The 25,200-nt window shown below is 44.6% G+C and overlaps 1 protein-coding gene across 3 annotated transcripts in view; it reads right to left on the reverse strand.

The window, feature by feature from the left end:
• Positions 1 to 489: 489 nt before the first annotated feature.
• Positions 490 to 25,200, reverse strand: part of LOC117774314 (Down syndrome cell adhesion molecule-like protein 1 homolog) — a 55,396-nt gene continuing 30,685 nt past the window's right edge. Inside the window, exons 5-33 of one of the 3 annotated variants that reach the window (XM_034606645.1) lie at positions 24,895 to 25,173; positions 23,346 to 23,621; positions 22,719 to 23,015; positions 20,574 to 20,846; positions 19,530 to 19,814; positions 19,230 to 19,349; positions 18,960 to 19,136; positions 18,170 to 18,369; positions 17,120 to 17,216; positions 16,849 to 16,977; positions 16,604 to 16,771; positions 16,433 to 16,503; positions 15,225 to 15,465; positions 14,194 to 14,340; positions 13,435 to 13,590; positions 11,665 to 11,804; positions 8,954 to 9,107; positions 8,264 to 8,381; positions 7,966 to 8,129; positions 7,325 to 7,423; positions 6,873 to 7,061; positions 6,260 to 6,547; positions 6,010 to 6,165; positions 5,849 to 5,879; positions 5,587 to 5,705; positions 5,295 to 5,447; positions 4,948 to 5,148; positions 4,241 to 4,552; positions 490 to 3,398 (exon numbers count right to left, since the gene is read on the reverse strand). In XM_034606645.1, coding sequence (XP_034462536.1) covers positions 2,965 to 3,398; positions 4,241 to 4,552; positions 4,948 to 5,148; positions 5,295 to 5,447; positions 5,587 to 5,705; positions 5,849 to 5,879; positions 6,010 to 6,165; positions 6,260 to 6,547; positions 6,873 to 7,061; positions 7,325 to 7,423; positions 7,966 to 8,129; positions 8,264 to 8,381; positions 8,954 to 9,107; positions 11,665 to 11,804; positions 13,435 to 13,590; positions 14,194 to 14,340; positions 15,225 to 15,465; positions 16,433 to 16,503; positions 16,604 to 16,771; positions 16,849 to 16,977; positions 17,120 to 17,216; positions 18,170 to 18,369; positions 18,960 to 19,136; positions 19,230 to 19,349; positions 19,530 to 19,814; positions 20,574 to 20,846; positions 22,719 to 23,015; positions 23,346 to 23,621; positions 24,895 to 25,173 — 5,474 coding nt within the window. In that variant the 3' untranslated portion in view covers positions 490 to 2,964. Of the gene's footprint in view, positions 3,399 to 4,240; positions 4,553 to 4,947; positions 5,149 to 5,294; positions 5,448 to 5,586; positions 5,706 to 5,848; positions 5,880 to 6,009; positions 6,166 to 6,259; positions 6,548 to 6,872; positions 7,062 to 7,324; positions 7,424 to 7,965; positions 8,130 to 8,263; positions 8,382 to 8,953; positions 9,108 to 11,664; positions 11,805 to 13,434; positions 13,591 to 14,154; positions 14,341 to 15,224; positions 15,466 to 16,432; positions 16,504 to 16,603; positions 16,772 to 16,848; positions 16,978 to 17,119; positions 17,217 to 18,169; positions 18,370 to 18,959; positions 19,137 to 19,229; positions 19,350 to 19,529; positions 19,815 to 20,573; positions 20,847 to 22,718; positions 23,016 to 23,345; positions 23,622 to 24,894; positions 25,174 to 25,200 lie in introns of those variants that run through there. The other 2 variants (XM_034606644.1, XM_034606646.1) reach the window with 2 other exon arrangements.

Genomic DNA, 25,200 nt, shown 5'->3' on the forward strand with positions numbered 1-25,200 from the left:
GAGTCAGACACATTGAAAACTTTAGGTTTTAAAGTCTTATGATTATATAACTGCTAATTTCATTACCAGTAGCTCTGACAAATATTTTCTCAGCTAATCAATATATAAAATATTAGAAAATTGGGAAAACATGCCGTCATCACTCAGCAAAAGCGAAGTCGATCAAATTGTGAGTTTACTGCCATAGAAAACTTTGAAACAAGCAAATAATATATACACAAGCATTTTTGCTTGGAATTAACAAAAATCTATCAATGATTAGAATTGTTGCGATAAATTTTCTGTCAACATACTAATCGGTTAATCAACTGACAATTTCAACTCCTTCTGGGGGACTGAAGAATAAAAGAATGAAACAGCCATAGTGGAGGTCACTGAGGGGCCAACAGCTACACAAAGGGCCCCTATCGCAAACAAACATGAGGAGGAAAACACAACTCGTGCCTGGATGTGTGACATGTCAATCAAAGGCCTTGAGAATGACAGAAGCCGTGACGTATGAAAGATAGCTTTATTGCACAAGGTGTTAGAATGATCTTTTTAGTTTTTGCTTTCTTTTCATAGAAAATGTACTTTTGAACACAAGCAATTGCTATAACAAGCAACTCAAACAAATGTTTGGGATACCCTCAACATTTTTTTTAGCTTTTGATTTTCATACATTTTTTCTCTCAATTTTTCCCTTTTAGCAAGCATGCAATGACTTTTCTGAGGATGAACAAAATACAAAATAATGATAATAAAAAAAGTAAATAGGACAAATGACAACATCAAAAGACCTTTAAAAAAGAATAAAAATTCAACAAATTAGTATAAAAAACATAAAGGGAAAGAAAAATGTTTTTTTTTGCCCATTTCAGAAGTAAAATATTTTATTTTTGATACTATTTCAATTTTGAAATTGGGGCATTCAACCCTGATGTGTCCCCTGATTTATTCTGACGAAAATAGCTCTTCATACAAAACTGTGTTTTATGTACAAGACTTAATCTATAAACAACACTGACAAAGGTAGAGATGATGGATCTTTATGTTTCGCGGTGGTGACTTTTTACTTTAATTTATCTGAGCAGGGGAAATGGACGGGAGTATGAATGCTTCAGGTTTACAGACCACCTCCAGTCCAGTATATACACAATACAATAGTAGTTTGTGTGACTAAAAGAGCTACGAGTCCCTGATTTCACTTGGCTGAACTGGTTTTAGTCACAGGCCACATACCTCAGTACTGTTTGGCCTCTGGAATCAAACATTTTTTGTCAAAATCCTAAATTAATTCAAAAAGGAATATTATAAATCAAAATCAACAGACTGACAGACATCACCCTCCCTGGACAAACAAAACAAACAAATTGATCAAATGAATACAAACCACAGAACACTATCATGGCAATGCTTGAGAAAACATCCCAATAGGATCTTGTGTGAACGTACATTTATGGAGGGGTGTGGTGGTAAATAAAGTGGGACATACTGTGTACAGTACTTCAGACAGGGCAACAACAAAGATATCAATTAAGTGAACATTATATATTTTGTTTTTTTTCAATGAACTCCCTGAACATAGAACTTCTCTCATTATATTATTTTTCATTCACATCATAACTGGGATTCCTTCTTTTTCTCTCCTTTCTCTGAAGAGCTGAATATGTTAGTATCTCTGTGACTTTCAGTAACAGAGGCTTTAATACTGTAGGATAACTCAAGCCTTCAGCTAATAGCAACATAAACATAAAACTGATTTAGGGATCTTCTTTGATACTGATTATTTGGTTTCTGAACGTACATGTATTTACTAACCCATCAGACTCCGTAGAGTCTCCATGAGGAGGCTTTCTGTCGTGATTGTTTCCACCAGTAAAGTAGGCGTTGCAAACCGGGGAGGTTATAATCTGTTCAACCAGTCAGTTGTTTCCCTTTTCAGGAACTGAAACTAAAACTAAGTAGCCTGTCATGCTTTTTCCCACCTCATCATGGGACACTTCTCATAGTCGGTCACATACAAGTAATATACAGACGTTCCTGTATATACACTAAACTTTTTTTCTTTCTTTAGTCAAACCTTCTTTAAATTTCTCTTCTTAAATTTTTATGATTGAGCGATTGTCTCGTTCTTAAATTTGACATTAACATTTAATTTCTGTATGTACACTATTGTGGCACATACAATTTATACTTTTTCATAATTTAACGTAAACGTCAATAATATACCTACATAGAAATATATATGTAAATTCTTTATATTACCAAATATTCTCTATTTGTAATATGAATAATCATAGCTGGTTCATTTGAGTTGTCGACACTGTTCAGCTGGAGAGATTCTGTCACACGAACAGGATAGAAGTGTTTTTTTCTTTCTTGGAAGTGAACCTGAATCATTTCTTTTGGATTTGAATTTGCCAATAGATATTTGGGACTTAAAGAGACACATAGAGGGTGGAAGATACAGTAAGAATAGGGAACTTAACGGGACGTCCTGCAAATTGACAATAATACTCAAAGTATGGAGGACAGCATGTGTGTGCGTGAGAGACAGGGTGGCCACACAGCTTCATACTGGCTATTGTAGTCTTCATCATCATAAACACAGAGCTTTTAGCTCAGTTATAGTCAATATGTCCAAATGACCACAGAATCGCTTGCTGTTTTTTTTCTTTTTTTTTTTTGCTGTGCAGCTCCAGTGAGAACTGCGCGGAGCTGAGCACCAGCCGGCTGGAACTGTTAGTTGGAGTTAGTAGTTCTTTTACAGAGTCCCAGGTAAGCATGAAAAGTAGGGTTAGCTGGGTCTCTGTCTGGGAAAGCACCTATCTCGAGGAAAACTAGACAGGGTGCTGGGCAGTTCACCATTAGCTGGGTGTAAAGAAAGATGGTTGCATGCCCTTTCTGGCCCAGACTGAAGAGTGCCAGGGTGGGGCTGGCTGAGGAGTGGGACAGCAGTGCAAGTCTGTGCAAGAGAATGGACTACACCAGTGTGTATGACTTGGAGTAGGCCCCCGCACTCTGTTTCTGCAGTCTCCCCAGTGCAGAGGAGCTGCTCTCAAGCAGCGAGTCTCTGGAGCCCCCCACCTTGTTACTGTTGGTGGGGTTGCTGCCTGTGCTGGAAGTGGAAGCTGTTGCTGCGGTGTTGGAGCTGGGCATGATGAGAGTCCTTTGGGGCAAGGTGGCGGTGCCCAAGCTCGAACCCAAGCTGCTCAGCCCAGAGTGGCCCAGCGTCAGGGACGGCTGCTTGGTAGGGTCCAGAGTTTTGTGACGGCCCTGGGTGTGATACGCCCGCTGCGTCAGGCTGCGGATCGAGGCTTCCCGTGGCGGCACAACCGGGCATGGGTCGTGGAGCTCCCCTTGCTTGCGGAAGAATGGGTCTGTCTTCATGTAGAGGGGGAGGTTGCAGAATTCACCTGGAGAAAGCATGAAAATGGTCAGGACAAGTTCCATAGAGTCAGGTCATTTGAAATGTTTTGTGTCATTTTGACTGCTTGAACTGAATGAGGCTTTTATAAATTCCGATTAATGACAACATCCTCAGCTTTTGTTACTACATTATAACTCCTTTGAATTTATATTTTTGTGACAAATTTGTGAAAATTCACTCATTATCTACTCACCACCACTATGCCAATGGAGGGGTGGGTGAAGTGTTTGCGTCCACAAAACACTTTTGGAGTTTCAGGGGTAAACAGTGTGATATCTGATATCCTCCTCTGAAGCCGTGTTCGTGCATGAATCACAGAGGACATTTAGGCTACAAACACGGTGTAAATGACGGCGTTTCGAGTTGAATTCGTTTTTTTACGTTTGAAGAAATGGTCACCATTTACTTCAATGTATTGGATTTGGCTGCAACACTGTTTACCCACTGAGACTCCAGAAGTGTTTTGTGGACTCAAACACTTCACCCAACGCTCCATCGGCATAGTGGTGAGTAGATGATGAGTGAATTTTAATTTTTGAGTGAACTATTCCTTAAAGCTACTCTGGGAACAATCCTTGTGTAGCTTACGTAATTATAGCTTAGTGGTGTTATTTAGTTTTAGATTTTACTTATATCATTATTTTAATTTCTCACAGTCGATAACATTTCCTACTTTAGGTTCTATTACAGGGTCTCAAAGCAAGAACTAAGAATCTTCAATCTATACTGTATGTTTTAAATGTAACAAGTTAATTCTACATACAAACTGAATGCAAGATGTATTATCATAGGTACTGTCCCTGCAGGACTCTCGTCTGCCATACTTACTTTTGTTGGCGCGGTGGGGAATGGGCACAGCCACATTTTTACCACGGTCGTAGTCCTGCGGTTTAGGCGGCGAGGCGGTGAAGCGGCAGATGCCCGGTTCAGACGGCGTGCTGAGGGAGGTCATGCTGTCCGCTGGGTCGTTGGTTCCTGTGGTCATTTGGTCAGACGAGCTGTCGGAGATGAAGCACTCCGTGATGGTGAACTTGGCATGCTGCAGGTGCTCCTCCAGCTTGGCGTGCTCGTAGGCCCTCGCCAGCTCCTCGTAGGTGGAGGAGGCGCTCTCAGTCGACACCATGCTGTTGCGACCCTTATCTGGAAAAAAAAAAAGAAGATATAATTGTGGTAAAACCTTTCTAAAATCTTATTTAAAAGCCTTGCTGCATTTGATCCTATTTAATCTAGTTTTATTTGCGCATATAGAAGAACCACTGAGCACTTACAACATAAAACAAAGATTTGTAGTTAACATTAGTTAAACACGAGTACTGTGTGTTTTCTCCATTCTTTCTCCATACTTTAATTCTGTAATTTTAAAATACATGTTATGGCGTCTTCACTGTGTATACGCCTCTACGGTGATAATAAATATGACATTAGAGCTGCCTGAACTGTATTTTGGTGAAAGACTTAAACTTAAGATAAAAACAACAGTAGCGCATGGAGTGGCAGTGTCTTTGTGGTAGTTGTAGAGCCTGGGCTTGACCCACCTGTGTCTTGGGAGAGGCTGGCGCTGTAGCTGTCACTCTCCGTCGCAGTGATGCCGTGAGAGCCCATCGTTCGCCAGTCCGAGGTCAGAGTTCGTGCCGAGGCCGTCGACTGGCTCTGAGTCGGCCGGCTCAGCGTCCACTGGCTGGAGTATCTGTTGCGGGAGCTGTGAGCGGATTTGATGCTCTTCCTGGACACGGGGTCTGAGAGAGGTCACAGTGATCAGAGAACTGCCTTGTAACACAGTGACAGTGTATATGTATTGATTGTCAGGGAGAATGGAAGAACAAATCTTGAACCAACTCGTCATTGTCAAGTGGGTGTAAACCTAAAAAAAAACAGAACTCACTTGTGCCTGGACGGATGTCTGACATGTCAATCAAAGGCCCTGAATTCTGAATGAGGGCTTGGTGGTGCAGAGACACGCCTGTGCAGAAGTTCTGTGGATTTACTGATTGGCTAAACTCTGTGTCTGTCACTGGCACCGCTGCCTTGTCCTCGCCTGTTGCAGTCAAGGGATGAGAAAACACAACAGCTTTACAAAAAAAAGTGAATTATGCAACATAAGCTGATATAAAAATCTAAATGAAATTTCCCTGATAAATATATAGTTGTGTTGTCCTTGATATGGAGTCACTTGCCTATCTGTTTGATGCCTTCCTTGTCCTCAATGAGCAGCTGAACACGTGGGATGTCAATGTGGAGCCTCGGCCCTTGAGGAGGGCCCTTCACAGGCGTGTCTATACTGCGATTGTTCTTGCTGCACACACACACACACACACACACACACACACACACACACACACACACACACACACAAGGAAATGACACATCTAATCAAACCGAATTCTTCCATAAAGGTTTTCAAAAATGATCTCTGTGCCCATATAGGCTGGCTCTTACCTGATAAGCATCTCAGCGAGGCTCTTAGCATCTGTAAGAAGACAATATATTAATTAGATTATGGTTGGCCGTGAAGATAAGCGTTTCAGCTTGTCACTCTATGTTACGTTAATCCATTAAACACAATAACACGGATCTCTCTCTCTTTTCCTTCCTCTCACCCCTGAGACGTTTGAGCCGCTTCTCCTTGCGTTTCTTGCGGATAATGAAGAGCAACGCAACACCCAGAGTAACCAGGATGACGGGGGAGCCGATGGAGAAGAGCTTTTTCACATCATCGCCTTCGCCACGGGCTGATTTAATGGGGGGGATTGTACCTATGGAGAGAAGGAGCAGAAAAAGACTTAGTATAGAAAGGTTAGTGCGAGGGGAAGAGATCACTGAAGACTGATGGATCTGGGATGCACTCACTGCCATCGTAGTCGGTGGTGGCAAACTGGGAGCTCTGGTTGCCACACCCGGCGCTGTTGCAGGCCTTCATTTTGAGCTCGTACCACGTGGCCTCCCGCAGCTCGCTGAGGAAGAGCTGCGTGGTGGAGTTGGCCTTGAGGCTCTGCCAGGCCCAGGTGCCTTTAGGTCTGAAGTCCAGCATCATGTCGGTGATGGGACAGCCGCCGCTGGTCCAGCCCTGCAGGTTGAGCCCTGCGTGTGTGGAGTTGATGTGGGTGAGTAACGGCTGGTCCTTGTTGAACACCGGCTCTATAGAGAAAGAGGGAAAAGACACACATGAGGCCAACATAGCAACATAGGGGATTATTATACATTTATTCAAGATCTTAGTCATAGTGAAGACTTTCAGGATTATATAATATGTAATGTGACTTGAGGACATTGAGAACAGCTCAGATTGTGAACTCACTGCATTGAATATTTCCTCATTTATATCACAGCAACACTGCAGGGCCATTTTTTTTGGCTTTCTCTTGTATTTGTAAATTTTTTTGAGAAATTATGTAATTTAATTCAATTTAACTTAATAAAGTAAACAGGAAACAACACCATTTTTGCTTCTCCCACCACTCACCTCTTCCGTGGGTCTTGGCCTCGATGATCTCACTGATGCGCCCTGAGCCCACGCTGTTCTTGGCGGCCAGCTTGACCTTGTACCAGGTTCCGCAGCGCAGATTGTCCAGCCTGAAGGAGCGCTCAGTGGAGCTGATGAACACATCCCTCCATTCCTCCGTGTTGTCCACAGAATACTGCAGCACAAACCCTGCAGCCGCACAGGCACAGCTTCATGTCAAACCCAAGTACTTTAGAACAAGGATTAAGGACTTGCTGCCGCTACATCTGTCGGACACCAGGGGGCGACAAACACCTTCAAACAGAACTAATTTGCCTTCGTCTCACCCAGAAACATTAAGCTCATTGTTTACACTGATGTATGCAGCATTAGTAAAACTGAGAGCCAAAGGGTGAATGATCTGTCATAAACACACAGTCATGGGGGAGCTGTATATGTTTCTGTGAGCGTACCTCTGATGGAGCTTCCTCCATTGTCCCCCGGGATCCAAGCCAGGGTGATGGAGGAGGTGGAGGTGGTGGAGACAGTCAGGCGAGGCTGGTCCGGAGGAACTGGGTTTAGACACACATACACACACACAAAGACAGTGGATCAACACCAGACCATATCTAGAATGGTAATCAGTAGGACACACACTCCGCCAAGGCCTAATAGTCTTTAAATTCAATTAAACTGCCCCAAATTGTACACATTTACAGAAATCAGTCCAATAAACATGGCTGATTTTTTTCCATTTTGTGAGAATTTCCCAATAATGTAGGAAAAAAAATAAAGTATTTCATCAAGATCAATCCATCATTCCCTGGGAAATCAGTGACAATTTCAAAACGTTCTCTCTCACAATGTTCGAGAAAGTGATAAAACATTCCTGGATCCCTTTATCAGGATCTGCAACAAAAAATTGATTTGTTCTTTGCCTTTCATTAAGTTTTGTGGTAATCAGTAATTTTTTGCTTATGTTGCTTACAAACTAACAAACAAACAAACGGACAGGGGTGAAAACATAACCTCCTTGGCGAAAGGTGAATATCCCAAAGAACACACGTTTCCCACAAATCAGTTCCACTCCAATACATCCTCTGTTTCTTCTCACCTTGCACCACAAGATTGACTATGATGGTGTCAAAGCCCAGCGTGTTAGTGGCCGTGCAGGTGTAGTACCCAGAGTCCTCTGCTTTGACTGAACGCAGCACCAGCGTGCCATTGGATAAGATCTGCCGCTGGCTGTCGGCCGTCACTGGAATGGCAGAGTCCTCACTGGTGAATACAGACAGACAAATGTTAACAGTCTCATTCTGGAGAAAGTTCCAGTTGTATTATGTTCACAAGCAGCAGATCTGTGTATGTGAGTCATGACGCTGACAAGTAAACAGTATATGATGAACTCTGACCTGTCTTTGGTCCATTTAATCGTGGGGGCGGGCTCTCCCACCGAGCTGCAGGGCAGACGTACTTCCTTCATCCAGGGTGTGGTCACTGTGCCACCGAAGGACAGGATCTTACCCGGGACTGCTCATAAAAAGGAAACCCCCCAAAAATCAGACCATTAACTTAAAGGGCACACCCTCTCACTCAGATGATGAGAGATAAACCAAAAATCACATTGATGTCTTCCCTCATACTTTAGCTTGTCTGCCTGCCACTCAGTGCTGAAGGAGTGACCAGGTCTGCCCCGAGGGGAAAAGTCCTTTTCTCACTGCTGAAGGAGTAAAAATCTGTGGAGCGGTGTTTTATCAAAGCCCCTCCTCCAGCCCCTTATTCTCAGTCCATCTTTTCTCCATAGATCCTCCCTCTATTGATTCTCACCTGCTACTTCTCTCCCCAAGGGTCATTTTACTGGATAGGCCCTGTTCATCACCACATAATTAACAACAGCGTTTCTTGCCACATTGCCGCTACTCAATCAATACTACGGCTGTCAATCAATAGCGGAGAGCGCAGACAGAGGGAGGAGGAGAGAGAGTGATGAAAGTGATCTATGCACAGGGCATCATGTTGCCGTTTCACTGCCATCTTTACAGAGCTCCCTCGCTTAACCTTTACAGAAATCTCCACACTGCAGGCTCGCCGGGAGGACCCACCTTTCCCAGCAGGCTCCACTGTGACCTTTGAGCTGATGTTCCCACGGCCGGCAGTTGTCACGGCTGCAGCCCAGATGTGGTATTGTTTACCGCGGCTGAGGTGCGTGATTCGGTAGAAGAGCATCTCGGGGTTGGCCTCGTACTCGCTGGGCGCCTGGGACAAGAGAGCACGCGAGGTCGTGTTAGCAAACCTTGATAGGTGACATGACACAACTGGTGGCGGCTCGGGTACGAGAGCAGAAGTGCAGACTGAAGAAGTGTTATAGGTCAAATATGTCTTTTAAAATAGAGAAGTCGACATCCTGCCACTGTGCCTTTTATCACAGCTTTTTTAGAATGGAAAAGCACGTGTTACTATAACATTAACTAATAATAATATAGTGTCTCAGTAAGCCATGACACTGAGTCAGCAAGAATTATACCAGGACCCTGAAACTGATGCAGCTAAACATATTCAACGTATTGTTCATTTGATCATTTTTACCTGTCCTTTACAACATACCAAAATGTTTTCCATGAAAAATGCATTACACTAGTGTACAGTTGTTCAGAGACGAGTCAGTGTCTGGACACAATAAAGACCTGAAAGTTAACAGACACTTTTTTTTAACTGACATCCTGATTTGCAGGAGGACATTTAAGAAAACTTAATTGCGATCCTTTTATTTTAAATTTAACCGATCAACACATGAGCACAAATTGTCTTCTTTGTGGTAAAAGGCATGATTATAATTGCTTTCTATCTATCTATATATAATATATGTTTAAAAATGCTTTTCTATTTTTTCACATTTTTTACTTTGTGATTTCTTGTATTCACATTTTAGGCATTGAAGAGTCTTTTTTTTAGAATAAATGTTGCTGCTCTGGTTGATCGTAAATATGTCATGTATAAGTATGACATGTATTCATGACTTTTTATAGCCTGAATCTTTGGCATCTGAATGAGAAATGTAGATATTGGACGTGTTTTTCAAAGCTATGGATGGTGTCTTTCAGGGCTCCAAATTTCTTAATGCAGATTTCCCTGTGAACTTGATGCTTTAAAAACAAATTGTCTAATTTAGTTGATTTGTGCTGCTATTCCGGAAGCAGGGGAGAAATATTAGGTGGAAAATTATAATTGTCTTAATTGAAACTGATAAAATAAATGTTATTTTGGAAATAGAGATTTGTATTTTAATTTATTTAGCTTTGTCTTGCACGTAAATGTTTCTGAGAAGACGTCAGCCTTTGCAGGACTTATGATGTGCTGTGAAACACAGTTTCAATGGAATTGCATTTCATATTTTGAGAATTTTGATATTGCCAGAAAATGTGTTTTCAGCAATTGAGAAATCTATGAAATAAAAGATAATAAAATGGGAAAAAAGGCTTCAAGATTGAATGCTTCAATTCTAGATGTTTGGAACAAGAATATTTGAAACAATTAATTTAAATATTTCACCTCACACAGGCAGATGTATTCACTGGATACAAAAAAGCAATTGTGGCTGTAATACTGTTCCTGTGAATTTTTCTCTAACAAGCGCATCTCTAAGATGTTCACATATGCACCTGCACACACACAGATATACACACACACATACACACGCACTCCAACGCACGCACAAAAACATTGTTTTCTCTCAAGTCGAGCCTCCGTTATCTCTTTAATCTGTTCATCTCTCAATGTTCATCTCCAGTTCCTTCACCATTTGCTTTTCTCTCTTTTCCTATCCCCCTCTGTCTCGCTCAGTGAAGAGCAGAGGATGGAGGGACAGTGGAAGGGCGGGGTAAGGATGTGTGTGTGTGTGTGTGTGTGTGTGTGTGTGTGTGTGTGTGTGTGTGTGTGTGTGTGTGTGTGTGTGTGTGAGCGTTTGGAGGGGTGCATTCGAACATTCCTCCAGCATAGCGGTGGTGTTGTGGTGATCCAGGGAGTGATACAGGGAGATAATGAAAAGACGGACAAAAGCACTCTCATCTCGATGTGACTGATACCCTCCTCTGCTCCTCCCTTTCCCCCTGCCTGTCTCTCACTCTCTCTCCCCCTCTCCCCCCCTACCTCTCCCCTCATCCCTCTCTTTTTCTCTAATTTCCCCTCGGTCTCTGTGTACATCTGATGGTGTCTCTCTCTCTCTCTCTGTCTCAACCTCCTTTCCTCCCTCCTCCCCCTCCCTCTCTCCTCCCTGCCTGTGCTCATTTACATGGCACTCATGCACAGAGAGGGAGGAGTATTTGTGAATAATAAGAAAGTGAGATTCTAGCCTGATATCAGATTTCACCGTGCGCTGGTTTTTGTGGCGAACATGATCCAACCACAACTGAAATGCCACGCACATGTGTATAAATAGAAGATATTGAAATGTGATATCTGTCTGTGTGTGCGAGTCTGTGTGTCTGTGTGTGTGTGTGTGTTTCTGATGCGGCAGTGTGCATGTGTGAGCTTGCTCTCTGCCTCATTTGCATATCTACGTCTCATCACGTTGCCAAGACAACCTCATCTGTTCATCTGGGAGGGCAGGAAATAAAGCGATGGTGCAAACACAGTGAAAGAGACGCACACACACACACACACATGCACACACACAGTTTCAATTAATAGGAGTGGTTACAAATCAGTTGTTTTAATTGGTTGATTTTTATCAAGTTCATAAATTCTTTGCTTCTCAATCACCTGAAACATTTTCTACTGGTCGTTTATGAGTCGCACCCACAGAGCAGAGACTTACTGGCTGTCCAGAACCTGGACTGGAGCAGTAGATGGTGTACTTGCGGATTACACCATTTGGTTTGTGGGGTGGTAACCAGGACACAACCACGCTACTTGGAGACGAGGGAACTGCCTTAATTCCAGCCGGCGGTCCAGGAACTAGACACAAAAAAAACAAAACATAGGAACATCAGCATGGAGGGGATGAATATATGTATGTGCTTGTGTGTGTGTGTGTGTTTTGTGCACACACATGCTGGGTGTTGGATGCCTATTAAAGTGAGCTGGCTTGTTTTCAGATTGGTGGTCTTATCCTGCACTAAGCCGCTCTGGGAGGACTTGGAAGAACTCCCTTTGGGTGGACGGCTGTGACATATGTTCATTCAGACATTGGTCAGCGTTTCTGACTCTGTGGCACCCAGCATTCTCTTAACTCTCCAACCCACAAACAGATTAGACAGTACTAGTGTCTGATCCTCGGCTGGCCACTTCAGCTCGACACTGGACACCACTTAATACTCTTATTACAAGCTAAAGGCGCAAACAGGGTTTAAAATGGATGCACACTTCACAAAAAAACACATCAGGGTGCTGGATTCCTTTAACGGTGCTTTTGTCACATTGGCTTCTCAGTGTGAGGTTCACAGTGTCAAGTCTTTTCAATCCCCACATAAATATAACTTGCGTCTGAAAGTGGGCCTCATCTGGGGTCTAAAGAAGGAGCCCTGTAAAGCCTCCCCCTCAATTTTCCTTTACGTGAGGCCCCTTGATCACTGAACCAGCCCTCGTACTCCTTCACCCTGCACATCACATGAACGGGCGATAAAAAAACAACGAAGACTCTGAAAGGATACACGAAGCGAGGCACATTTTTTTATAAAAGGGAGGCGGGGATGATAGGTGCAGTTCCTGGGGTAGAGAGGATGGTGGTGGTGGTGGTGGTGGTGGTGGGGAGGGGTAGGAGAGTAGCCAGTCATCATTATCATAACTGGACCTCCATGTCAAAGTAGGAGTGGCGGTGGGAGGAGGGAGAGTTAAGTCCCATCTGGTGCCCAAAATCTGCCCAAAATGTGCTGACAGTCTGCCGCACAGCCAGCGCAGCCCCTGTGTTGATGAGGTAGAGGGGCACAATGGTGCGGAGTGAACAGCCCCACCTACATGAATATATTATACAGCGCTGTGCCAGTCAGAGGACGGGATGTCACGGTGCAGCGCTAATACACTTTTCAGCCGTGACATTTCTATGTTGTCTTTTTGTCAGACGAGAAAAGGCCGTGTGACCACCTTCCTATCTCTCCATCTTCAACCCCCGGGGCCCCTCCTCCGCCCCCCTCCTCTATAAAGAGACACGGATCTGGCTGTAATCCCGCCTCCAATGGTGTAAGCACAAAATTAATTCTCCCTAATCCAAGAGGAGTTAATCCTTAGGCCCGTGGCAAGGGGGCTGGTGGAAAAAGACGCAGGCCCGGGCTGATGGCTGACTCCTGGATGTTGTATGGCCCCACAGAACACCCCTCCCCTCCCCGCAGTGTCTTCCTCCAGCCTCCCTCAGCCCTGAGCCGAGGAGCAAAGCCTCTTAATTCTCATTAGCACTGCTAATGGAGGTTCCCGGCGTAAATGAGCTTTTGTCATGGGTTAGAAATGTAGCCCAGCACCCTTTTTTTTTTAATCTGTCCCGCTCCCATCTCCCTAACCCTCACACCACACAATGTTCGTCTCTGAAACACATGAATGAATACATTAAATGCTGATACATTTTTGTTTAAAGATCCTATCTATGTATACTTACGGTCCTCGCGGGTTTGGATATACAGCACGTTGCTGCGGACCCCGTCTCCGGCTTGCGTGTAGGCCAGCACCTGAACACTGTAGTTGGTGAACTTCTCCAACCCTCGCAGCTCCACCTGCTCACGGGTCGTGGTGATGTTCTGCATCTCCCCCCATTCTGAGGGAAGAGGACGTTTGTTTCAGAGAGCACTGGCGGTGGCGGGCAGGCAACACAGACCAACTCTTGCTTTGCTCAAAATGTTTTGAAGGAAATGTGATTATGGCCTGGATTACAAGGCAGCAGTTGTAGGGAGAAGCTGCAGAAAGGATGTTAAAGCACACACTGGGATTTATGAGCTGTGTCTCACATTTTATGGGTTACTAAAGACGCTTAGAATAAGAAATGATTGTAGTTTTCTGGAAGTCATTTCCTACAAAGCATTGTTTGCAAATGAGTTGAATATGAACATCTATGAGACAGTCATAGGACCACAAACACACAACTACACCACTTTAATCTCAGGGAGCATCAATAACGACAGACATGACAATCTATTACAGAAAAGAAACAAGGGCAAACGTGGACAAATCCAGCGATTCAAAGGAACGGGGGAAGTGCCTCATGAGAAAGGTGCGGACACACATTAACACTTTCTGACGCACAACACTGACAGGTAGGTGGGCAGCCGGTGGGTGGGAGGGAGGGCGGGGATAGCTTTAGAATGAGGTAGGTGATAATTACTCTGCATCGGCCACTGGGCCTGGCCCCCACAGCACCCACCTCCGTCAGGGAAGAGGGACCAGAACACAACACGGTAGCCTTTCAGCACACCGTGCAGCGTCAGCCGTGGAGGCTCGGCCCACGTGATCACCGCCTCGTCCGACGTCACCGAGATGGCTCGCACGTTCTGCGGGGGCTCGCTGGGCACTGGGGAGAGAAAGGGGACGAGTGTTAGCGCTGTACCATTTAAATATGGGTTGTTTGAGGTTGTTTAAATGATTTCTGAAAATCCTTGCTTTTTGCTGTCGCTAAGTAGAACTGGCTGATTTAGCATGGCGGCTGAAGCACTCATAATTAATGACTACTCAACACCACAACCCACAGGCAATCTCCGCTGAAATAAATCAGTCAAATAAGCTCAAATTAGCTCTGAATGGCTCCTTGTTCGCTGCTAGCTTTTAGAGCGTTGGAGAGGGAGGGAGAGGAGGTATAGAGGGGGGTTCGGAGGAAAGGAGGAAGAGCCCTGAGAGGGAGAGAGAGATAGAGAGAGAGAGCAACATGAATAGCAAAACAGTCAAACCTAACAGGGTTAAAATGCAGATGATGTGTGGAGGATAAAATCTGAAGGAAGACAATGTTCCTTTTAAAGGTGATTGCAGTTGTGTTGCTGTTAGTGTCCATCAGAACTGCCCAAAGAAACATATGAGCAAAAATACTGTGCACAGATGAGGAGGGAAACAAGCGGAGGAAGATATAGAAAAGGAGAGAAGGAGAAAAAGGAGGTAGAGTGGGCAGACGTTAAGAGAGTAATGGGGTTCCTTGTTCCTCTCTCACTCTCTACCAGCCTAATGAGGGTGCTAATTAAAGTGAAAAGAATAATGGGGGATGTGCTGAAAATTCATTTCTACCATTTTGTTTGAGCATGAGTGTCTATATATGTATGTTAGCTGTTAATTTATGTGTCTTCCATCCTGTTTTTGCACTTGACTCTATTTACTTTTCTGACAAATCACATAGATAGGCATCCTCTCCCCTACGCTGCGTCTATAGCAGTCTCCTCTTTACTTCTTTTTACCATCTAATGTTCTTACCGTCTTCCAGCGTGGTCGCGTTGATCTCAGTACTGGATGGGCCCGTCCCGGCTCTGTTGAAGGCCTGAACCACGACCCCGTACTGGGCAAACTTCTTTAGGTTGTCCAAGGTGTACACTTCACTGTCCCCTGTAGCTTTCATCTCCACTATGCTGTACTGTCCGTTGCTGCCTGGACCGTTCTCCCTGTAACCGATTTGGTAACCTCGGATCACCCCGTTCTGCAGCTCCTTCTTTGGCGCCTGAAAGAGATGCGGTTAATGTTAATGAAACAGTGCATATCAACCTTAAACCATGTCTATGTGCATTGAAGCCACTGTGTAACATTGCAACTGTTCCGTTATTTGGCAGAAATATGTACAGTACTCTCAGTGAAAACACATTTATGATCCTCAACACAAAACACAGAGAGCGATATGTTTTAAGTGTGTTTTAGGTCCAGATGGCATTTTGGCTAATCTCTATTAACAGCTATCTGCATATCAATGCAGTGAAATTAAAAAGCCAATGGCCGATGCATTTCAGTCAATGTTTTCCCCTTCTGTTGCTCTCCACACGTTTTACTGCAGGCAACCAAAGCCTGCTCAAACGTGAAAAAAACGGAAACCAGAAATCACCAAGAGATTTTGCATATTCACATACAGAATGTGTTTTTACCTCAGGGGGTAATTACATGTTCTTAATTGTGCACTACTAAAAGCAAAAATTTTAACATTTACATTTGCATCCCTTAATTCTAGATCAAGAATACAGCTGTTAATCGTTAAGCTTGTTACAATCCATCCATCCACCCATCATCTTTAACCTATACCATTTATCCTTTTTAGGGTTGCGGTGGATCTGCAGCCATTCAAGGCTGGCGGGGGGGTACACTCTGGACAGGTCGCCAGCGTATCAAATGGTTGACGATCAAACATTCACAGCTATGGACAACTTAAAGTCAAGCCAGGATACCACGCGAATGCAGTGAGAACACAGAAGCTCAGACTGAACCTGGATTCATAACACGAACCTTCTTGCTGTGAGGCGATAGCGATAACCACTTGTTAAAATGTTTATCATAACTTAAACATTTGGACTTGCTTTATCCAAAGAACAGTTGAGTGAGTAATGAGCTGCTGTTTATGGTTATTTATATCTAACTGTTGTGCAGACATAGCCACTGTATAATAACACACAGCTCTTAACAAACAACAGTAGTGACTTTACCCTCCATGTAACCCGTATGCTCTGGGATGTCATCGGTTGGAGGATTACATCCATTGGCGGCCCGTCTGGTGCTGTTGATGGAAGATGACAGATAAAGTGTTACTGTCAATATACATCGGCCAGTTAAATACAAAAGAAAATGTATAAGAACAGAGAATCACTATCACTCACGTGCTTCTTCAGTACTGATCGTGAGCTCTTTGCTGGGAAGGCTGCGGCCAATCTTGTTGTAGGAGTACATGCGGATGCTGTAAACGCAGGCCGGGTGCAGCTCTACGATGTTGGCCTGGTTGTTGGTGGGTGAGATATTCCTGGTTGTGTACATGTGATCCCAGGAGTCTGAAAAGATAAGACTCAGATTTCAGACATGTGTCTTTAAATAATCTGGAATGCACGTTTAAATTTAGGACACCTACCTGACTTGTTCTTATACTCGATGTCATAGCTGGTGATGATGCTGTTTCCGTCAAACCGTTGGATCCAGCGCAGGTTCATGCTCCTGTCCTTCACTTCCCTCACTTCCAGCTCCGGGGGATCTGGTGGTTCTGTGTGTGTTGGAGAGAGAGACAGGTTGAGAGTTTTTCCCCACCAGACCGGATCCAACTACACTAAGCTATTTATGTGACGCTAAAGCTTTAGTGAATAGAGCAAGTTTTGTGAGAGATATATGATACGTGGTATCGATACCTTGCACAGTGAGCTGGATAAGACCTCGACCCTCTCCATAGGAGTTGATGGCATGGCAGGAGAAGAAGACAGAATCTCCTCGTTCGGCTGGGTTCAGCTGTGAGCAAAACAAACAGCAACATCACATCATGAACATCTTCTGCAGTCACACAGTATATTTAAATCATCAAACGCCTAAAAACCTATCTCTGTGAAGTCAGATGACTTAACTTTCAATATTGACATCACTCATATATCTGTTGCCAGTTAGCTCAGACTATCTATATAACCATTCCAGAAATCTTTTTGTCCGTCTGTATGATTGTGGCTCGCTTATCTCGAGAACCGTTCATCTTAATGGCTTCACACTTGTGTATTGTTAAAGGAGGTGCAGGGCTGAATTTGCTGCAATTTGGACACGTGATATATTAATAAACTTTGAACAAACAGACGACCAGCGCTCTGTGGCAGCGGCGGCTGGGACTCTTCAACATAATTGATGTGGTTGATCACGCCAACGTCACGATTATTACAACGGGTGCGCTCACAATGGCAACAACTGATTCTCCAGCGAGCCGAGCTTCACTGAACTTGGAGTAAACAGGTGAACGGCTCTTTGTGCAGCAGCGGTGGTGCAGCCTCAGGGTGATGTGGTCTGAGTCCAGCAGCTGGTCTTCACTTGCTGTGGCTCAATTACTGCAGGTCACTTTTATAGTTTTTTTTTTACCTTGGCACATACTTGACATAGCTGTTTCCTTTGGTTGCCAGCATTTATACTAAGCTAAGGTAAGCTACCTGTGTGTAAGAAGGTGAGTGTACAAGGTGTAAAGGTGTAAAGCTATTGCTTTAAATTCAGAGCTGACTTTATGTCTGCCTTTTGTTAAAGTTTACACTTTATGACCATGGAAAGAAGAGATCAGTCAAAATGGAAATGGCCTGAAAGCTTTAAACTGTTTGTGTGGCTAAATATCTTCATTAATGAGTAAATGGGCTTTTTCTATTACTTTGCTCTATGGTGTCTTTTCAGTTTTTGAGTTCCGGGTCTGCTCAGAGTTGCAGTCTGAATCTGACCTTGAGGGTGGAGATGACTTCGTCCCCTTTCTTGTTGATGGTGATGGAGTAACGCGGGTTCCTCTCTGCGTCGATGACGGTGTCCCCTCTCTCCCAGCGGATGATGATGGGCTGCTCGCCCCGCGCTGTGCAGTTCAGGTCCTTGGTCTGGCCTTTCCTTGCCATGGTGGTGTTGGGGTGGCTGGTGATCATGGCAGGAACTGAGCAGAATCACAGACACATGTCAGTGTGACGAATTGCATTACGGGGAGTAATGAGACGAGGGAACAGAGATGTGATATTGGAAACGGAGGATATATTACAGATGTATAGACATCTCTGTTTCTGCCATTGGTTCTCCATTTTCATTTCACGCTTCAAGCCCCACTGGCCCTCTCAGGCTACCTCCTCCCTGTCTGCCCGCCTCCTCGTTCTTCCCATACTCCTGCTTCTCTTCTCCTCCTCATTTCCTCAGACATAGATTATTGATTGAAGGGGGTTCCTGTGGTTTTGTTTTCATCACTAATTCATTAGCCCTTTCCCCCACCAAACATTCAGGGGCACACAGACAGACAGCCAGAACACATCAATCAATATCAAAGATAGCCACAGTTAAGGGTGTGCTGGACAGACAGGATTTTGTTATGTTCAGTCCAGGCCGCACTCGCCTGGGGGCAAAAGTGCATCTTAGAGGAGCTGATCCCACCTTCAAAAAGCCCAGACTTAGCTCTGTATCTGCACCACACAAGCCAGGAGATGTGCTTATGAAAGGAAGTGTGTTGAAGCCAGAGAGAGAAAGATTGACACTTACTCTTGACAGTGAGGATCATGCTCTTACTGATGTCTGAGCCCACTCCATTGGAGGCCTGACAGAGGTAGTACCCCCGGTCATCCTCGAGAACATGTCGGATGAGCAGAGAGCCGTTCGACATGATCTGGATTCGGCCGGTTAGAGGGACTGGGTGGTACTGCTGAGGGTTTCCCACACCTGCACAGATAAACCAAGTGTCACTGCCTTCATTTGTCCTTGTTCGTGTCATCTCGTTATTGCAATATTGTCGGGATGATGAGCTGATTTTACCTTTGGCGTGTTTCCACATGACTTTCGGCGGTGGATAACCTTCCACGGAGCAGTTGAGAACTCCAGCTTTGCCATAGATACAGTCCTGGTTGTTGGGCTGCACCGTAAACCGCGGTGGCACTGAGACACAAAACTTAGATTAAAGGACTAAAATAGAAGCTGAGGAGAGAAATCGTACAAAATGGAAAGTCTCTTAAAATAGCATGCATCATTCTGAGCTGCCTCTGCACATTAGCGATCACATCTGATCTGACCTAATTCATCATCACTGTGCATTTCTCCACTCAATCAGTCCCTCACCGGTAACGATCAACTGCCTCTCCCAGCTGACGGTGGCGGCGGCATTGCTGGCGATGCAGGTGTAATTCCCGTTGTGCTTCAGTGTCACCTTGGAGATTTGGAGGGAGCTCATGAACTCTTTGGTCTCGATTCCGACGCCAGAGGCGGAGCCCGGCACGATGAGCTGGCCATCTTTGTGCCAGGTGATGCGTATGGGCATGTCCCCGGATGACACCACGCAGGCGATGTACATGAGCTTCCCCACTGAGGTAGAGGGGATATCAAAGGGCTGGATGAGCGGCGGCACTGGTGGGGGAGAGAGGAAGAGTGCAGCGAGTCAGTGAAACACAGGAAGCGATAGACGTGGAAGAGTGGCAGCGCGGCCATCTGGAGCGACGCTGCGAGAGGGAGAAACAGAGAGAAGGTCATTGGCCAGTGGGACCCTCTCCTCTTCTCCCCCTCTTCAGCCCCCCCATCTCCTGTACCCATAATAGCTGCTCTGGTTAGAGTCCAATTGGCAGGAGGAAGTCATTCCGTTGCCATAGTAATGAAGGTTGGGGTGGGGGGTACTACAGCTGAGACATCTGGGGGATTTAATCTAGGCTTCATTATTATTCATCTAATTAAATCAGAGACACACTCACATGCAAGCACATGCACACTCCCTTAAACACCTCTGCAGCTGCCCTGCTACCATCGTGACCCGACTCACAGACGAAATAAAAAACACACACAAAGTGAAACTTGAATCTGCCATAAATCAACATCTGAGTCCGTCAAAAATAATTAGTGTTAAGCTGCAGTCGACAACTTTGAACACCGGTGTCTCCAAATCGTAGTGACCGGATATGTTGATATCTAGAAATCTTTTTTTGCATCTGTAAACTGGACCCTCGATGGTTATGCTTTTACCAACATGACCAGTGTAAGGCAAAGAACTCAGTGTTGATGATTCCAGTATTCCTCCTGGAGACATTTTGTGTTTTGGCCTATTAAAGCAGGAATACTACAGCCACTCCTGCAGCTTGGGTGATTTCTATCCATTTGAATCCATTCTCCTTTTACCTTTGACAGTTACGTGAACGGTCTGGTTGATCGACACCTGGGGCTGGATCAGGACGCTGCACAAGTAGGTGCCCTCGTCGGCGCCCTTCTGCACGTCCGTCAGCCTCAGGGTGCCGTTCTCGAACACCACTTGACGGTGATTATCGGGCAGCTGCATGCCGTCCTTCAGCCACTTGATGGAATAATACGGGTAGCCAATCACGCGGCACGTTATGTAGGTGTTCCTGCCCGCCACTGCGGTGATGTCCCGCATGGGTCTGATTCGAGGTGGACCTGGAGACACAGGGAAGAGAGGGGGGGGTGGAGGGGGGAAGGAGACAGAGAGAGAGAGACACAGAGAGTCGGAGAGAGGGGCAGATGAGGCGAGGAAGGTCATGGCAGAGTAAGGGAGCAGCCACGGAGACAGGAGGTGAAGAGATAAAGGTTGAGGGAGAGAGTGATTGGGGCAAGTTGACAGGTGGAGAGGGAGGTTAGTTGTGCTCCCTTTACTCAAATCTGACTGAGGATATTTGTTGATTATCAGCCTAACCAGATATTCTGTGTATACAAGTGATTCTGTATAGATAGATAGATAGATAGATAAATATACAGACAGACAGACAAACAGACAGACAGACAGACAGACAGACAGACAGACAGACAGACAGATAGATAGACAGATAGACAGATAGATAGATAGATAGATAGATAGACAGACAGACAGACAGACAGACAGATAGATAGATAGATAGTAATGGTGTAACAGACCACGGTTGATCTGTGATCTACATGGATCAACCCCCACGTTTTGGAAGGTGGATTAATTGCAAAGTTTACATATCAGTGTCAAATACAAGTTCCACATTTCCATCCACAGATGCAGTTAAATTAAAATATCGGTGTGTTCATGAGAGTTGTGTGTTCACGTGAACCGCGCATGTTCAAAGCAGTTGACGTCGAAAGCCACGGCTTCTTGAGAAGTAGAAGAATTGGAGAAGCCCCCCGCATCATTTAAGTCGCATGTATGGGAACATTTTGGCTTCCCGGGAAAATATACTGATGATGGGAGAAGCGTGGCGGACCAAACTGTGGAAATTTGCAACGGAGCCTGAATGGCAGGTAAACAGACTCAAAGAGTGAAAGTGTGAGAGAGAGCACTGCATTGAACGCACACAACTGCCGCTGAAACTTTGAGTTTCTGACTGTCCGTGTGGACAGTAAAAACTTTGTGGACGATAGTGCCTGTGATAGGGAGAGCCCAAGCGAGCACGAGGCAAGTAGCGCTTTAGGCCTCTCTACAAGGAATCACCACTAACTTAGAGATCTCTTATATTATTTTGAGAAGAGTACATTTCTTTGGTTCATTATGAAACTGCTGAATTGGAAATTGATCCAATCCATGACTAAAGAAAGTGATCTGATCCGAACCGTGAGTCATGTGATCCGTTGCACCCCTACTAGATAGATAGATAGATAGATAGATAGATAGATAGATAGATAGATAGATAGATAGATAGATAGATAGATAGATAGATAGATAGATAGATAGATAGAAGGATAGATAGATAGATAAAAGGATAGATAGATAGATAAAAGGATAGATAGATAGATAGAAGGATAGATAAAAGGATAGATAGATAGATAGAAGGATAGATAGATAGATAAAAGGATAGATAGATAGATAGAAGGATAGATAGATAGATAGAAGGATAGATAGATAGATAAAAGGATAGATAGATAGATAAAAGGATAGATAGAAGGATAGATAGATAGATAAAAGGATAGATAGATAGATAGAAGGATAGATAGATAGATAAAAGGATAGATAGATAGATAGAAGGATAGACAGATAGATAGAAGGATAGATAGATAGATAAAAGGATAGATAGATAGATAAAAGGATAGATAGAAGGATAGATAGATAGATAAAAGGATAGATAGATAGATAGATAGATAGAGAGATAGAGAGATAGAGAGATAGATAGAGAGATAGATAGATAGATAGATAGATAGATAGATAGTTATATGGATAGATAGATAGATAGATAGATAGATAGATAGATAGATAGATAGATAGATAGATAGATGTGATCTATTCTTCTCACTAAGCCAATGTGTGTTTGTTTCAGGTGTAGAGTGCATTTATATTGAAAAGCAGACAGGCACCTCTTACGTTTATGCGCGCTTGGTACTCGGCGCTACCGGCCGAGTTGCGTGCGACGCAACGGTACACTCCCCCATCCCGGATGAGCGGGCTGCTGACGTTGACGTGCGACACGGTCAAGCCGTCCGACAGGGTGTACTGGCTGGTCTTGTAGGTGGAGTCCCGAACCACAGGCTCGTCGTCCAAGGTCCAGGTGATCGCCGGGGGTGGGGCTCCTTTGGCCCCGCACATGAGGGAGAAAGGCTCGCCGGGGTTCACCACCCGCTCGCTGAAGGAAGACACGATACGAGGAGTACCATCTGAGAGGATAATAGACGGAATGGAGAGACACAATTGAGAAATTGCGACAGAAAAGCTAAATGTGGATATAAATTATATAGACTATATACACTATAACACTATCTCTGCTTCATTTCTTAAAGGCCCAATGGTTTGTTTTATGGAAAAATGCCCCGATATCTATCTATCAAAATATTCAGATAAAGAACGGAGAAAGTACAACAGCAACAGTAGGAGCTTCACTTACAAAGACCATGGTTTCCTGTCATTGTGCTGTTACAGTGCTGTCATAAAATGCCTGCCCTGTTTACAGAATCTGAACTTCCTTGTGACCATCTCTGTCCACCTACCCTCTAGCAGTATAATGGAAAAGTCCTGAGCAGTGTGGCCCTTTCGGGAGGCGAAGCACTGGTAGGCCCCGGAGTGGAACTTCTGTGCCGCAGTGATCTGCAGCGTGTCGTTGTGTTGCCCCTGGATGGAGATGTGCTGGTCGGGGTTGATGGGCTCTGTGTTCCTGTACCAGGTGATGGCGTATTCAGGAGAGCCCTCCACAGTGCAGGTGAAAAACAGTGTGCTGCTGATGCCTGTTTTCAGGTTCTTAGGCGATAAGGTCACACGTAGTGGATCTGAGAGGAGGAAACACGAGGTCAGAAAACAGTTCAGTTTAAAGAGCAATCGCAAAAATAATTCTTATTGAAAAATGTAATCTATCGTGTTGTATATTTTCTGTGTCTATGTTTCACTGTAAACCAGTTCATGTTGTGTCATTATTATACTGCTATACAAATATAATTATTACCTCCACCAAAGAGATTATTTTTTAGATAATTACTATTTTTGGGGATTTTGGTGCAGGTCCGAGGACTGATCCAGACATTTTTTAAAAATACAATCTTTGATATAGCAAAAAATTTTAATTTTTAATCCATCATAATAATAGGTATTAATAAGAAATAACCTTTTTGAAAAAAATACATACATTTCTACACCTTCTACATGAATCTTAAATCATTAAACTGGGTTTAGAAATGACACATGGATTCATACACACAGTATGTTCATGGAGATGGGGGGAAAGAGAGAGTACAATCAGCAGTGGTGACTCAATCAGTTTGACACACTCATTAAAAAAGCAGCTGGAGTTATCTCTTCACATCTCTGTCCACTGTGTTTGTGTGTGTGTGTGTGTGTGTGTGTGTGTGTGTGTGTGTGTGTGTGTGTGTGTGTGTGTGTGTGTGTGTGTGTGTGAGAGAGAGAGAGAGGGAGAGAGTGAGAGTGAGTATGTACATGTGTGTGTGCAAATGTCAGTGAGCAATAAGGCAGCTGGTGGTGTGTGCTGGGGGGCAATGCTGTGCCTCCCCCCCTCACCCTGTCAGAGTCACAGAGTGTGCTGCCATGATGTGCCCACTGGCAAAGCCTACCGCCCCTCTATTCTCTCCCTCTGTCTCGCCTTCCTCCGCTCTTTGTTTCTTTGTATACATAACACAATGTACATTTATCTCCGCCACACTTATTATCTTGTTCTAACATTGTAGATAATGTCATTCCAGCACTGTCTGGATGTCTGACCGGCCCCTCGGTGACCCCTCGTCTTTATCTCCGTCGTCCTCACCCTCTTTCTCTCTGACGGTGAATGGTGCTGGCAGCTGTGTTATGGATTCAGTCTCAGTGAATTACTGCCCTGTCTCTCTTTTTGAGTGCTGATATGACGGGGCATCATACAGCTCACACACGTTTGTTACAGACACACTCTAGGTGTGACTTATACGTGCGCCTCAAACCAAAAAAAGAAAGAGATTTGTGAATGTGTCTGTCCACCAGGGTGATTCACAGAGGAGACAGTGTGGGAGTCTATCAGTGTCTTAGTGAATGTGTGTGTGTATGTGTGTGCTCACACACCTATAACGTGAAGCTGTCCAGACACCTCCTTTGAGCCAAAACTGTTGGTGACCTCACAGGCATAGCTGCCACTGTCCTCCAGCCTCAGGTCACTGATGGTCAGCCCTGTCAAACGCCGTGTCCAGCGGGCATCTGAGGGCAAGGGGCGACCATCTTTCAGCCAGCGTACGGTGGGGCTGGGGTAACCTCCTGCGGTGCAGGGGAGCTCGATGCTCTGGCCTGCCTGCACCTCCCCTGCTTGGAAGCTGTCCAGGATGGTGGGCGAGGACTCGTTGGGGTCTAGAGAGAGAGAGAGAGAGATGGGAT

This window comes from Hippoglossus hippoglossus, chromosome 14, assembly GCF_009819705.1.
Source record: "Hippoglossus hippoglossus isolate fHipHip1 chromosome 14, fHipHip1.pri, whole genome shotgun sequence".
NCBI lineage: Eukaryota > Metazoa > Chordata > Actinopteri > Pleuronectiformes > Pleuronectidae > Hippoglossus > Hippoglossus hippoglossus.